This window comes from Malaya genurostris, chromosome 3 (genome assembly GCF_030247185.1).
Source record: "Malaya genurostris strain Urasoe2022 chromosome 3, Malgen_1.1, whole genome shotgun sequence".
NCBI lineage: Eukaryota > Metazoa > Arthropoda > Insecta > Diptera > Culicidae > Malaya > Malaya genurostris.
In genome coordinates this window covers 60656289-60671493 of record NC_080572.1, presented here as the reverse complement: position 1 = coordinate 60671493, position 15205 = coordinate 60656289, and the positions used below count along the sequence as shown (strand labels likewise).

Here is a 15205-nt window from a genome sequence, read left to right as displayed (position 1 = left end):
ATTTGGAGTCTTCAGTTGTGATTTGGGCTCCATATCATCAGAACTGGATTAATAGTATCGAAAGTATGCAACGCAAATTTGTTTGGTATGCCCTAAGAAGCCTACGTTGGACGAACCCATTGAACTTGCCTCCATATGAATCACGCTGCCGATCATTAGGTCTAAATACGCTCGAGAAAAGAAGGAAAATTGCAAAGGCAGTATTTTCAGCGATAATATTAACATCTGAGATTGACAGTACAAATCTTTTGGCGCAGTTGAATGCTAGTGTTCAAGCTCGTTCTCTTCGTACTAGACCGGGTTTCTTTCATCGGCTTATAGAAAGATTGGAGTTTCAAAGAAATTCCCCGTTTCGGTCAATGTGTTCCTCTTTCAACGAGTTCTTTCATTTATTTGAGTTCAACGAATCTGCCAGACTTTTCCACAAGGAACAGGAACTGATACAGGAAATGCGATGAAATCTATGACGATCTAACTCTTCATATACACACATATATACTGGCTAATTATTTTATCATTTGTTTAAGTTTTTCAATGTAATTTGTATCTGACTGTTTTAGAATTGTTTTTGAATGTGAGTTATTGAAAAAAGACATGTTTTGTGCCTATTTAAGAATTGTACATTGTACACCAACTCAAACGGGTTTTTCCCTGTCAACAGTTTTTAGAAAATCATTAAGAGATAAGTCGGATGATAAAACACAAATAAATAAATAAATGACGCATAACACTAAAGTTTTTCTATAATCAAACAAAAGAAAATGTTGATGGCTTTGGATCCTCTTTGAACAACTTGTACCAATCTAAAACAGTTGATCGCGACATACAATTATCATCGAAGGCTTTTCGCAACAATCTGAATGTTTCGGCACCAGAAGTTTGATTCCGCACACAAAATTTATCCTGAAAGTTTGATGCCTTGTGTCTCTCTCCTTCTGCATTTTATATTCATTTATCGAATTTCACGTCATTGATATTTATTTGAATTTTTGAGCAAGTTGATTTGAAATTCAAATTAACTCACGTATGCAGAAGTATCATTGAGACTTCGGTCTAATAAACATTCGTTCTGTTTTCTCAAGTGAATCACTTTTATGCCACTGCGTTGCAGATTTTTCCCCATTTTTGAAGCGTATGCTACCAAGCATGGTATGAATCATTTGCTCAGTGAACATGAAAATACTCCTATTTCGGATAAGGATGTAGGTACTTGATGAGATTGAAGAGCACAATGAAAAAATCAAATGGGGAATCCGTTTTCAAGCATTTTTTTTCTAGAGTGTGGGCTGAAAATGTTTTATACACACAGATCCTCTTCTGTAAACTAGTTGGTCGGAACATATATGTTTTAAAAATATATTTCTAAAATTTTCGCTGCTAATAAATAGTATTACTGTATGTATCTAAAAACAACTTAACGCTAGACTAATAAAAAAAATGTCGAACACAAAGTGTGGCATTCATTGACGATGAAATACTGGTTGGTCGATCGTTTTGTGGTCCGCGGCCTAAATTCAGCACAGTGGATCATCATTCGCTTTAAGACTTTCGACAAAGTAACGCTGCTGCAAGGACTGAAGAATTGGGCCCAGTGTGTGATCCAAGTAGGCTTTGAAGTCGCTGCACTTTTTTCTGTGAATCAAGAGAAATGATAAATCAAAAGAATTGGGTTACTATGGATTGTTCACTGTTTTTTTTTTGCGGAACTGTAACATACCTAGAGTTGAGATCATACGAACTTCCCCACAGAATTACTCCATCCGATCCGTACTGCTTCATAGCGTTCAGAGCGTTGATCCAGTCCAACTGTGTAAAGAAAGCAACCGAAATTAGCTTTTTGCTCCCTGTATATTTTTGTTGATTACATATTGGTTGAAATAAAACAGGATTATGCTGAATCATAAAAATCCGTTCCCATTATTGCACTCAAATCCTTTTTCTCGTTCTGTGACTTTCCCCTATAGGATGTACCGTCAGCTCAACCAGAAAGTTTCGAAACAGGCGCGGAAAAGAACAAGATAGGCATAATTAAAACTTATCATAATTAACATTTCCATTCGCCCATGAAAATTGAGAGCTGTTAGACAGACGGTTTTCCTTGCCGAATTAGAGTTTTCTATTTTCGGGGTACATCATTTCGTTTTTTGTGGGCAAAAAGTATATAACGAGTGTTTCTAAGTTTTCTAAGATTCGTCCAGTAGTTTTTTTACTATTACTGATTAACATTATTTCGACTTTGGCATTTATATTATTTTATTATTTATATTATTGTTTTATATGTATTCATCGAGATCAGCAACTAAGTGTGTGACAACTAATTTCACTTATTTTTTTTCGGAGATGACTCAACCGTTTTCTACTAACTCAGATTCATATGAAAAGTCGTATACTCCCAAACAAGGATCCTGATTTATGTTTGGTTCCGACCTCTGGTTCCGGAACTACAGGATGATATGTGAAACGAAATTAAAATTCATTTTGCTCGTAGATGGCTGAACCGATCTAAGATTCAAATGAAAAGTTTTAAAATTTTATAAAACAGATTTCTTTTCAGTCAGATCCAACATCCGGTTTCGGGGATACATATTGATTAGCATAAAAATGTCTATTTCACATAAATTAATCAGGTTTATCGGGTTAGTAGATTTGGATAGTTGATAACCAAATGAACTTATTTCAGTTTTAGTGGTATTCAGTTTTCGATTCGGAAGGTGTCCAAAAATATAATTTGCACTACGATTTCTCAAAGATGTCTACACTGATTTTCAAACATTTTGAAACAAATGTAAACTATACAGCTACTCAGGTGAATTTATCTGACTTCGGCTTCACCGATTTTTAAATTCCGGTTCCAGTATCGAATCGTTTCTCAAGAAAAGTCAAATCGAATTTCCGAAACAAAAATTCAAATTAAAATAAACTTATAGTCCCATACAAAATTAATTAATGTTATCCAATTCTGACTTCCGATTCTGGAATTACAGGATGATGAATTTATAAAATTCAAACCGATGTAGAAGATGACAATCCCGAAAAGCTTTAAAGTTGAACTCAAAACTTTATTCGTCATAGGGCCATACGAATCGGTTTGGGTACTGCTGGTTCCAGAATACCTGCTCTGGAAGTACGTTAAATTACCGTAAACTCTAAAGTGGAACACATCATGGAATGTTTAATCGATTGTCACACTTTTAGATTCAAATTCGATCCGATTTGCAGTTTCGACATTACCGAGCAATGAGTTATTAAATTCTCATATTGCTGCTTAAAACGACGGTCATTAAGATAATGTCATGAAAACTGAAACACCGAAGAGTATTCAAGCAGAAAACACATGCGGATTGATAAAAACAAAGGTATCATCTCACTGCTAGGTGGATTAAGAAAGTTTTTTACAAGGATAAATTTTTAAATATTACCATTTAATTCTGTTATAAGTATATCACGTCACTATACAAATTCACTATGTATCTCACGACACTTGGGAATAAGGAGGCTACATCGAAAGATACCATTATTTCGTCATCTTCGATTTCACCTGAGTTCAGAAGTTGAGTAGCGAATTCTTGTGTATTGGGAGTGGATCTACTAAAAAACTTTTTCGGCATATTTTTGAATTCTTCCACTAGCCATTTGGAGATTTTTTGGGTAGGGGCTCCTACTGAAGAGATGATTTCCCTTATTTCATTCCCAGGTTTATGGACATTAGGTAATCCTTTGATTTTTGGTAATGAAGGGTTAGGAACTTTGAGGCGGTTGAGATTGATATCGAAGTTAGGGTTACATTCTATGAGAGTTTTATCTATTTTTTTGATAATTTCTGGAAGGGGGTCGGATCTTTGTTTCCTATATGGTCCGTCATTAATTTTTTAGATGATTAGATTGTCATAATCATCCTTATCTATAATAACAACTTTGTTTCCTTTGTCAGCTTTAACATAAAAAACTGGCTTTTCCCGCAATTGTTTAACTAGCTCTCTTTCATTTTTAGTTTGTTCATTTCTTAATGGAGTATTTTTAATGACTTCAGCTACAATAGTCCTGGCGTCATTTATTTTCGAAAAAGGAAGGTTACACCTATCTAGACCTGTTTCAACGTCTATAATAACCTGTTCGAGATTAACTTTGGAAGAAATGGCATAATTTAACCCCAAGTTGAGAAGATTTGTTTGTTCGTGTGTGAAATTTTGTGATGAACGATTAACTAGGAAGTTTTCTGAAAACTGTACCGAAGGTTTTGGAGGATGGATGGATGGGATGGACAATACTGTAAATTAAAGAGAGCTAGTTAAACAATTGCGGGAAAAGCCAGTTTTTTATGTTAAAGCTGACAAAGGAAACAAAGTTGTTATTATAGATAAGGATGATTATGACAATATAATCATCCAAAAAATTAATGACGGACCATATAGGAAACAAAGATCCGACCCCCTTCCAGAAATTATCAAAAAAATAGATAAAACTCTCATAGAATGTAACCCTAACTTCGATATCAATCTCAACCGCCTCAAAGTTCCTAACCCTTCATTACCAAAAATCAAAGGATTACCTAATGTCCATAAACCTGGGAATGAAATAAGGGAAATCATCTCTTCAGTAGGTGCCCCTACCCAAAAAATCTCCAAATGGCTAGTGGAAGAATTCAAAAATATGCCGAAAAAGTTTTTTAGTAGATCCACTCCCAATACACAAGAATTCGCTACTCAACTTCTGAACTCAGGTGAAATCGAAGATGACGAAATAATGGTATCTTTCGATGTAGCCTCCTTATTCCCAAGTGTCCCGGTGAAGGACTCAATCAATCTGTTGGAAGATTGGTTAGTTAAACAAAAGAGTAGTAGTTTATGGAAATGCAAAGTAAGGTCTTACCTTACTCTAACCCGGCTTTGCATGGATGTAAATTATTTCAAATTCAGAGGGGAATTTTATAAACAATTACAAGGGGCCCCAATGGGTAATCCGCTCTCCCCATTTTTATGCGAATTATTTATGGCAAACCTCGAAGAACTTTTAAATAAACAAGGATTACTACCTAATCGCTGGTGGAGATACGTTGATGATATATTTTGCATCATCAAGCGTAACGATTTGGAAAATTTTTTGGATACAATCAACAATTAACATAGGAACATAAAATTCACCTGCGAGAGGGAGACAAACAACAGTTTACCTTTCTTAGATGTTCTTATTATACGGGAGGCGAAAACTTTATCTTTCGAAATATATAGGAAGCCAACCAATACAGAGCGAGTTATACCTAATATTTCTAACCATTCTCACCAACACAAAATGGCAGCATTTCACCATATGTTTCACAGAATGCTAACATTACCCCTCAGAGATGATGCGGTAGTGAAAGAGAAAAATTTTATCTTCGAAATTGGAAAGCTCAATGGATATCCGGAGCGCTCAATCCAAACAATCCTCGATAAGAAATTAAGATCATTGAAAAAATTATCACTTACAACTTTGACCCCCCTATCAGAAACCTTGAAAAGAATATCGGTAGACTTCAACTCTAACATGGCATATCCACTTAAATCAAAATTAAAACCCTTTGGCTTGGATTTAGTGTTCAGTAGTACTAGCAACCAGTTGAAAACTTTACTAGCAACCAGTTGAAAATTTTACTAGGATCTACTAAAGATCCTACTGACAAATTGAAAAAATCGGGGGTATACAATATTTCATGTTCTCATTGTGATAAATTATACATTGGACAAACAAAGAGATCATTTGATATCCGTTTCAAGGAACACATAGCAGAAATAGGGAAAGCATCCAAGGATCTGGAACGGGGTTTATCACACCATTTCAAGTCGAAAGTAGCTGAGCATGCCTTTTCCGAAAACCATGATTTCACTACAAATGACATAAAAATTTTAAGACTAATTTCCAACCCATGGAAATTAGATTCGGCAGAAAGTCTAGAAATTTTCAAACATAATTCCACTTCTTTACTAAACAGAGACCAAGGAAATAGGTCTTCCTGGCTCTTTAAGTTACTACCTACACACAGGGGACAGACAAACATAGAAGACACTTAATCTCTCCCTACCCTAAACAAATACAAAATTTGTTGTAGGAATCTACCTACTTCCGTTTCATATAAAAGGAACAACATTGCAGCATTCTTTCAAAAACTAAACAAAACTATCACACTGAAGAAGAATATAAATTTTATTCGAAATGTGCATATGTGATGTGACGTTTATTATACAAGATTTATAGTGTCGTGAGATACATAGTGAATTTGTATAGTGACGTGATATACTTATAACAGAATTAAATGGTAATATTTGAAAAATTTATCCTTGTAAAATCATTCTGTTCAAACACTCAAACGAAAAGTTAAAGTTTTTTTAGTTAATATACCAACATTGATTTCTGTGTATGATAAGATTGAACTCTACAGAAAACTGCATTCGAATATCCATCTGATCAATCGAATGTTGATTTAAAAACAGCATAGGACCGATACCAAATTATTGCTACATTTACAAATGGCTAACGACGATTCACTAACTTCCATCCCGATTCAACGATTCACTAATTTCCATCCCGAAGCTTACGGCACGCGCTGTATTACAAACATTGCAAACTGTTTCAATGTTCCGTTAAAAGAAGATACTATTTTGGATAAATTCAGCTTCATTTCGAGTATTCTAAAAACTATATATTGCGTGAACAAATTAGTACGGTCTTAGATTGGCTCTGGTTGTTATGAATAATGAACAGTACCAACTGATGTCGATAGTTTCAAAGGTTAGACATCTGTCATTAATATCCAGTTCATATTACTTCGGGTTTGTTTTTTTTTAACTTGTCTTTCACTGAGTTAATTATGAGTAATTTTACGTTAACTAAGCAGCATTTGCGGTAAGTTTTAGTTCTCTGTTTCAATTGGAAGAAGAGTGCAACTGAAGCGCATCAAATGCTTGTGGATGTTTATGGTGATAATGCTCCAAATGATAAATCATGTAACGAATGGTTTCTAAGTTTCAAGAATGGAAATTTCAGCGTTGAATATAGTGTTGTAGACGCTCTGCATCCACAAAAACGAAGACAAACAGTTGGAGGCAACACGCGATGAAGATCCGAGTTGAACGCAAGAGAGTGATTTGAAGTGAATCAACAAGCAGTTTCTGTATAATTAAAATCCATGGGAATGATTCAAAAGCAATGCAGTTGGGTGCCTTATGAACTGAAACCGAGAGACTTTGAAAATCGATTTTTCACTTGCGAGCAACAAAGAAAGGGTTTTTTACATCGTATTATTACTGATGATGGAAAATTGATATTCTTTAATAACTTCAAGAAGAAAAAATACTACGCTATGCTCAGTCAATTGTTGTTAACGTCCTCAACATCATCGCCAAACGGTAGAGACTGCAATTGATGCGTTTGAGTCGTGCATTACGAGAAGAACGGCTGGAATACAGGCATGGACATGATACAATTATTTTCCTGCATGACAACGCTCGGCCTCATGCCGCAAAAGTCGTGAAAAATATCTGAAAACGCTCAAATGGCACAATTTGTACTCCCAATATGTGAATTTTGTTTACATCGAACGCGTGACTGACCATTTCTATCCAGTGAACCGTTTCTGTTCGCCACACACACCGTCAGTGATGCCACGTTCACGTGCGTGAAGTCAAATTCGTAGATTTTACTTTTAATCTCATAAACGTGCGCGTAAACACATGTACATCAATATTATCAGTAGCTAGGAAAAAGGCAGGTTAATGGTTGATGTTGATAAAACGTATGACTAACGTTCGTATATTAATTTATGTCGTTTATTTATACTCGGCTTTAACCTAGTTACAGTTGTTCGCCGGGCGTTCGTATATATTTTTTGACGAACAACAGTAAATTTTACAGAAAGAATCGAGTAAATACAGTACATCGACTTGAAAAAACAGTACATTTTGGAGGATGCATTTGTGCTGTTTTTGTTTTTGAAAGGCATTCCAGAACAACAGCTGCTGCTCACAAGTTTTCCTAGATAATTCGATAGAAATGTTGATTGCTGATTAGAAATGAAAATAATTAAATAATTTTTTGAATTCAAATTGGGTTTATTGAACCAATAGTCATCTCATTAATATAGTCGAATTGCGACAGAATCGGATACAATATCTTTATTTTTGCTCTAAAGGTAAAACCGTAGAAAAAATAGTTAAAAAATACGAATGATTAATTTTTAGTTGGTTTGACGTAAAGACGCCATAACTAAGTTCAGTTTTTGCAATGACTGAGTGGAAACACATATTGGTGAAGCCTAATTAATGAAAAACTTACAGAAAAGACGACAGTCCTGTCTCTGAGCGTACCTTTTCTCAAAAAAACATCAGTGTTTCATTCATTTGGCTCCTCCAATATATGTTTCCATTTAGTCATTACAAAAACTGAATTCAAAAATAGTTGATTATTGCTGTTGAAGCGACGCGAAAAATCGAGTCGAATGTACCTGATTTCATCTTACTCTTAAAGGCAATCTATCGAACAGAGACAGCAGATCTAACTCTAACTAATATTTATCGTATATGAGATGACTACTGGAGCTGAGATGATAACTGGGGCCGTTACCCTATGTTGAAACAGAAAAACCAGGAGAGTAACGTCTTAATTTTCACATGATCCTTAAGAATTTCTAAGTACACACCTGTGTTCACTTTCAGGCCTTCTAGGACCCAGGATTTCGTTTCGGGAGGGGCCCTAAGATAAAAAATTATGTTACTGAGGACTGCTAATGTACATAATTTTCGGTGCGCCTTTTACCGGTGTTTTCCACCGACACTGAAACTATCATTGGTACGTATTTAAATTTAATTTGTAACTGTGACCGAGAGAAGATTATTAGCTCTTTTACTCCGATTCGTGGAGAACAGAAAACATGTTCTAAATTTGTAGGTCATGTCAGTTGATGGCCATACAAACTTACTCTACGCTATACAGTTTTCGGTATCAGGTCCCGGAAGTAGCGGTCACAAATTCCAAAACAAAACTCACATCGATTTCTCAGAGATGACTTGAGGTTTGGGAACAGATAATAGTTCGAAGAGGCCAAATCAGGTAAACAAGGTGGATGGGCAAGTGACTGGAGCCCTAAACCGTTGATTATAACCGTAGTAGCGATGCTCACGTACTTCATGTAAGGCCCTTTCACGGCGATTTCGGGCTCAATTAATGCACGCTAATATTTGCATAGAGGTAATCCTCCAAAAGTATACCACGACAATTCCAGAAACCCAGCCTTCCATGCACTCGTGTCGCTTCGAAGCACGACTTCAGTCTATTGTCGAGTAATCATTTTGTTCTCTAGCGTATAGTAATGAATCCATCCAAAGTTATAGTAATGTATAGTAATGAATCCATAAAACATACTCTTCTGGAATGGCTCAAATCATACTTAACGAATCGTGTACAGGTAGTCCGCTTCCAAAACATTCTGTCTGAACCAATTAATGTAACATCTGGCGTACCTCAGGGTTCTCACTTAGGGCCTCTCCTTTTCATTTTACATATAAACGACATTTCCTTCATACTCAAAAATCTGAAAGTGCTTATATATGCAGACGACATGAAACTCTTCATGGAAATTAAAAATATCCACATTTGGTGCTGCAAAAGTCTACTCCAACTCAATGTAAAAAAATGTAACTCAATAACTTTCAGTAGGAAAAATGAAACTATACCCACAAACATACATCTAGGAAATCAGCTTGTAGAAAAATGTAAAATTGTAAGAGATTTAGGCGTAATCTTAGACTCCAAGCTCACTTTTGTGGAACACTACAATACCATAATCAATAAAGCAAATAGCATGCTGGGCTTTATTAAACGCTTCAGTCATAACTTTCAGGACCCATACACAATAAAATTATTATACACTACATATGTCAGACCTATTTTGGAATATTGCAGCCTAGTATGGAATCCATATAATATTATTCACGAAGAACGCATCGAATCTATTCAAAAACAATTTCTTTTATATGCACTTCGTAAATTAAACTGGACAGCATTTCCTCTACCATCATATGAAGCACGCTGCATGCTCATCAATATACAAACACTTAAAGAACGCCGCGACCTTGCAATGCTTTATTTTATCAGCGACATTATTTCTCAACGCATTCAATCACCTTCTTTATTATCGCAACTAAATTTTTATACACCTAGCCGTCAATTACGAACCAGGAAATTATTTTTAGAAAGAAACACTAGAACAAATTATGCAAAATACAGTCCAGTCAATCGAATAATGCGCCATTACAATCAGTACTGCGAACATCTTGACCTTACTATGTCAAAAAATCAAATCAAATCTCAGCTTTGTCGTAGAAATAATGCGTAGTATGTAAGTGAACATTGTAAACAATTTATATGTAGTCTACATTTGCTTGACGAAATAAATAAATAAATAAACATGAACACGAAGTGCACTTGCGTACGTCTTTTTGGTCCTAAATAAGTACATGCGGGATCCAGCGGCAGGATAACGTCCTCATCTGCAGAATCTTGCCAACTATGGTAAGTTTGCGCACTATCTCTTTCCGGTCATCCAGTACAATTAAGTATCTTTTTTACTATTGTCGTTTATTGTGGCCTGGACTTAACCTCCATTTTATTTAGTTTTGACACTGTTCGCTTCGCATCTTTCATTATTATTCATATTATTCTGATTTCGGGAGGGGCCAGGGCCTTCGCCTTTGATTCGCTCCACTCTAGCTGCTTTAATTCTGTTAGTAATCAAGTGTCTTTTAACTCGAGCACTAGAATTTCCTTTTAAGTCACAGTTTACAACTTTTTGCCTTTCTCATATAGAAAGGTTATGCAATCACTGTAAAAACCGACTTTTGAACCAAGGCCCGGAGGGCCGAGTGTCATATACCATTCGACTCAGTTCGTCGAGTACGCAAAATGTCTGTGTGTGTGTATGTGCGTATGTGTGTATGTAACGTTTTTTTGCACTAACTTTTCTCGGAGATGACTGAACCGATTTTCACAAACTTAGATTCAAATGAAAGGTCTTGTGGTCCCATACAAAATTCCTGAATATTGTTTGGATCCGAGTTCCGGTTCCGGAATTATGGGGTAAAATGTGCAAAAAATTGTGAAAATAAGTGCACTAACTTTTCTCAGAGATGGCTGAACCGAATTTCACAAACTTAGATTCAAAAGAAAGGTCTTGAGGTCCCATAAAAAATTTCTGAATATTATTTGGATTCGACTTCCGGTTCGGGAGTTATGGGATAAAATGTGCAAAAAAGAAAATATGTGTTCTAACTTTTCTCATAGATGGCGCGACCGATTTTCACAAACTTAGGTTCAAATGAAAGGTCCTGTAGTCCCATACGTAATTCCTGAATTTTATGCAGATTCGACTTCGGTTTCCGGAAATATAGGGTAAAGTGGGTTAAAAATTGTATATTATCACTGAAAATGGGGAAAAACCTTAAAAAAATTTTAAATCGACCTAAAATCTTTTCAGATTGATAGTTTTTATCAGTAGATGGTCAAACAAACCGATTTCGGTTATTCTTTTAAGAATCGAAGAAAATTGTTTTGAAGAATACCACAGTATTTTATATGATAGTATGATTGATATGAGAAAGGCATCATTACACCACTAGGTGGATTGAAACAGCAATAATTGCTGCAAAAGGAAATCCATATAGGAATGTGTTTGTTGCTAATCAAATGTGTTAGTGGATGTAAGCTGAAATTGAAATATTTGTTCTCGAGCAGTTTTAAGGAAAGCGGAAGAATTTTAGACTAAGATTTTCGCTTTACTTGAATTGCAATTTTAAGCAGAATGATTCGATTGATTTATTTTTCGCATATCTACCATATGGAAGATTTATTGATTAAAATTAGGAAAAGAAGTACCGGAATTTGTTCTTACGCACACATTGTTGACATTACTCATACGCTTGCAAAGAGTCTTGCTCCTTAAGTGACTTGAGCAGTAAGATAATATTAGTGAGAGTCTCAGAATTTTCTGACGCATACTATAGGTAAATGCAAATGTAGTGGTGTGTTACTCTTCATAGTTATTGCATTGGTGTTAAAACTCGAGTATCCACAGTGCACTATGGTCCGAAACGGAAAATTAGCGTGACAAAAATATTTTCACTGTTAAATATTAGTTTTTCGTAGTTAGTGTCTTCACAAAAGTTGTTTGTAATCAAATGGCGCTCCTTTTGATTAAAAAAGTTACTAGGGTGGTCCTCATTTAGATTGAAATCTGAAATCTAACTTTCTTAATTCAACTCAAAAATGATTTTGTTGTACAACAAAGTTGTAGAAAATTTTATTTTGAGCAACTTTGTTAAAAAAAGCACCTCTCTAGCTCTTCATTCGATCGAATTACATTAATTTTCCCGAGTAAAAGTATTGTGGCTCCCAAAACATCACTTTTTTTGTTCTAACTTTTTTATGAAATGTTCTATCGAAAAGTTGTCTTTAGAAGAGTTGTTGAACTAATCATTGCGCACAATTTGGCTCAACCAAGGTTTTTCATATGAGCTACCAGTAAGAAGTTATGATTGTTTTTCATCAAAAACTAGTCAAGTTTCAAATATCAATATTCATTATATGCCAGATCGATAAAAATGTATCCTATGCGGTTCCTGAAAGGTCATAATATAAGTAAAATTTAAGAGAAAATTTGAAGGGTGTTATTTTTTTAACTTACTTAAATTAGTTTTAAAAATACCCTAAAAAAATCAAAAACGTTGCATAACTCTTAAGCGCCTTAACGTATCAACATACTTTCTTGAGCAAAATAATAGTATCAAATCAGTTCCATAAATGTTCCATACATTGATTTTTCGAGAAATGAGACACACAAAAACGAAATCGTTTCTGAGTTAAATTAAGAAAGTTAGATTTCAGATTTCAATCTAAATGAGGACCACCTTAGTAATTTTTTTCATCAAAATGAGCGCCATTTGATTACAAACAACTTTTGTGAAGACACCAACTACAAAAAACTAATATTTAATAGTGAAAATATTTTTGTCACGCTAATTCTCCTTTTCGGACCAGCAGTGGCAGTTAGTGTTCTTTGTCTGCTCAAAAGAACTCATTTTCGTTGAGCTAAATAATATCAGGTAAGTGTTTTTTCAAATAAAATCTCACGTTGAGTACAAATCCGACGGTGTTTTGTTGATATTTAGGATCGGAATGGAGATTTCGAAGGTCAAGTGACAAAAGTGCTTTGGGGCAATGTTGTGAACGTGCTTGACTTGAGGGCAATGTTGTAAACTATTAAAAATATTCCTTTTAATCAAAATCAACGTAAGAGCAGCCACCTAGACTGCAATCAAACGTAGATGTAGAAGTCACCGTTAAAATGATTATTATTTTGTTGCAGTTTATCACAAACTCGCATTTTTTTAAAGTTTTCATAACTCCATATAAATATACCATATACTTCCATAAACCTACATTCTAGTTTTTGAGTTTTTTGTCCTTTTTTTAATAACAACGTCATAATTACGGATACATTTTGGTATGGTTATTTAACATATAACACCCCCCCCCCACCACTCTCAAAAATGTCGAGAAGCCAAAACAGTTACTTATCGTATTTCAATCGTAGCTTACCGTTTCTATTATCTAATATCTTAATAAATAAATAAATAAATAAATAAATAAATAAATAAATAAATAAATAAATAAATAAATAAATAAATAAATAAATAAATAAATAAATAAATAAATAAATAAATAAATAAATAAATAAATAAATAAATAAATAAATAAATAAATAAATAAATAAATAAATAAATAAATAAATAAATAAATAAATAAATGAATAAATAAATAATTAAATGAATAAATAAAATAATATAAAAAAAAACAAACTCAAGCACGTCAAATCGTAGGTGGAGTATTTTTCTATTTAACGTATATTCATTACATTACCCCCTTCTACTCTGTAATGTATTACTTCTTAGGTTAAGTGAAATTTGCATAAAGCAAAATTTCCTGGCCGCCATTTTGGCCTTCTACTCGTAGCATTTATAGACTGACATCAAATAAATTTTAAAATACAAAAAAGAGGAAAAATTTATGACATTTAGTATTCGTTTTGAGAACTTCTGCACAATTTTTATGCAGCAAAACTGATTTATACCTAATCTACGACGAATCACTGAAATTAATTTTTATAAATCAAGCGGACTTTTGTAAAAACCACATTTTGTTCAAAGTGATTAGTTGTAGTTCTTATTTTCGTCTATTCAAGATATAAATAAGAGCGCTTAAATGTCGCAAATAAAACCTAAAATATTATTTCTATGTAATCATCAAAACGGCATATCACACACATGTATTCAAGAAAAATATTTTCAAATGACAAATGACAGTTTATTCATTACGGGATTTATTTCTCCCGGATAAATTAAATATTGATCGTAAAGCCGCTTTTTAAACTTGATTCTTGAATCATTTTGGAATAGATCTTATAGTGGTTTTCAGTAGGTTTAGCGAAGATTAAAGTTTTAATGCTAGTTTTTTCAATGTCACACTAAAGACTGCTACAAATATTCTTTAAAGTTAGAAATGTAACTTGGGCGACGAAGCATTCAAAAACTTGAAAGCAGTTGTGTGCCCTTTGAGTGCGCCAGTGGCATAAAATCGATCAAAGTGACACCTGTAAATGACGTTTTGTTTTAAAGAACGGCCTATAAGGCCTTTAAACATCAATCAAACGTTACATACCAAGTACTGTAATACATTTCATGGTCGAACGATGAGCAGCGAAACATGGACGTAGCCGAAAAGAAATCGATAGCATATCTTTCACAAATGTCTGGTTGGGTGCGTTAGGCGAACTTCAGGCGATGAAGAAGTTTCTACTTCATATATTATTTATTTACATGATGGAGCTTCGCTTTTCCTTCAGATGAACTCATCCACTTTCAGTCTGTCTGGACGAAGTGAACCGGGACGAGTGGTGGTAGACAGTAAATTATTTCTGCTTATTTTCTTGGGACTAGGAAATACCAAATGGAGTGGAGAACTTTTTTTTCGTGCATCTGTCTCTATCAGGCTTAATCCCTTCTCATGTTCGAATGAGAAACAGTGACATCTTGGAATCCGGGAAATATTCTACAATAGTGATAGAGGAACAAAAGGGAGATAGGAAAGTCGGTTTTTGATAAATTTGCGGAAGTTGTCGGCA

At 34.4% G+C, this 15205-nt stretch overlaps 2 protein-coding genes across 3 annotated transcripts in view; one reads left to right on the top strand and one right to left on the bottom strand.

Moving 5' to 3' along the window:
* LOC131436515 (protein king tubby 1) overlaps nucleotides 1-15205 on the top strand; it is a 229682-nt gene that overhangs the window by 198585 nt on the left and 15892 nt on the right. The gene's annotated exons all lie outside the window — the stretch shown is intronic.
* Nucleotides 304-15205, bottom strand: part of LOC131436516 (hyaluronidase Tab y 2.0101-like) — a 76910-nt gene continuing 62008 nt past the window's right edge. The window contains exons 6-7 of one of the 2 annotated variants that reach the window (XM_058605262.1): nucleotides 1718-1806; nucleotides 304-1632 (exon numbers count right to left, since the gene is read on the bottom strand). In XM_058605262.1, coding sequence (XP_058461245.1) covers nucleotides 1515-1632; nucleotides 1718-1806 — 207 coding nt within the window. In that variant the 3' untranslated portion in view covers nucleotides 304-1514. The remainder of the gene's footprint in view (nucleotides 1633-1717; nucleotides 1807-15205) is intronic. The other variant, XM_058605261.1, reaches the window with a different exon arrangement.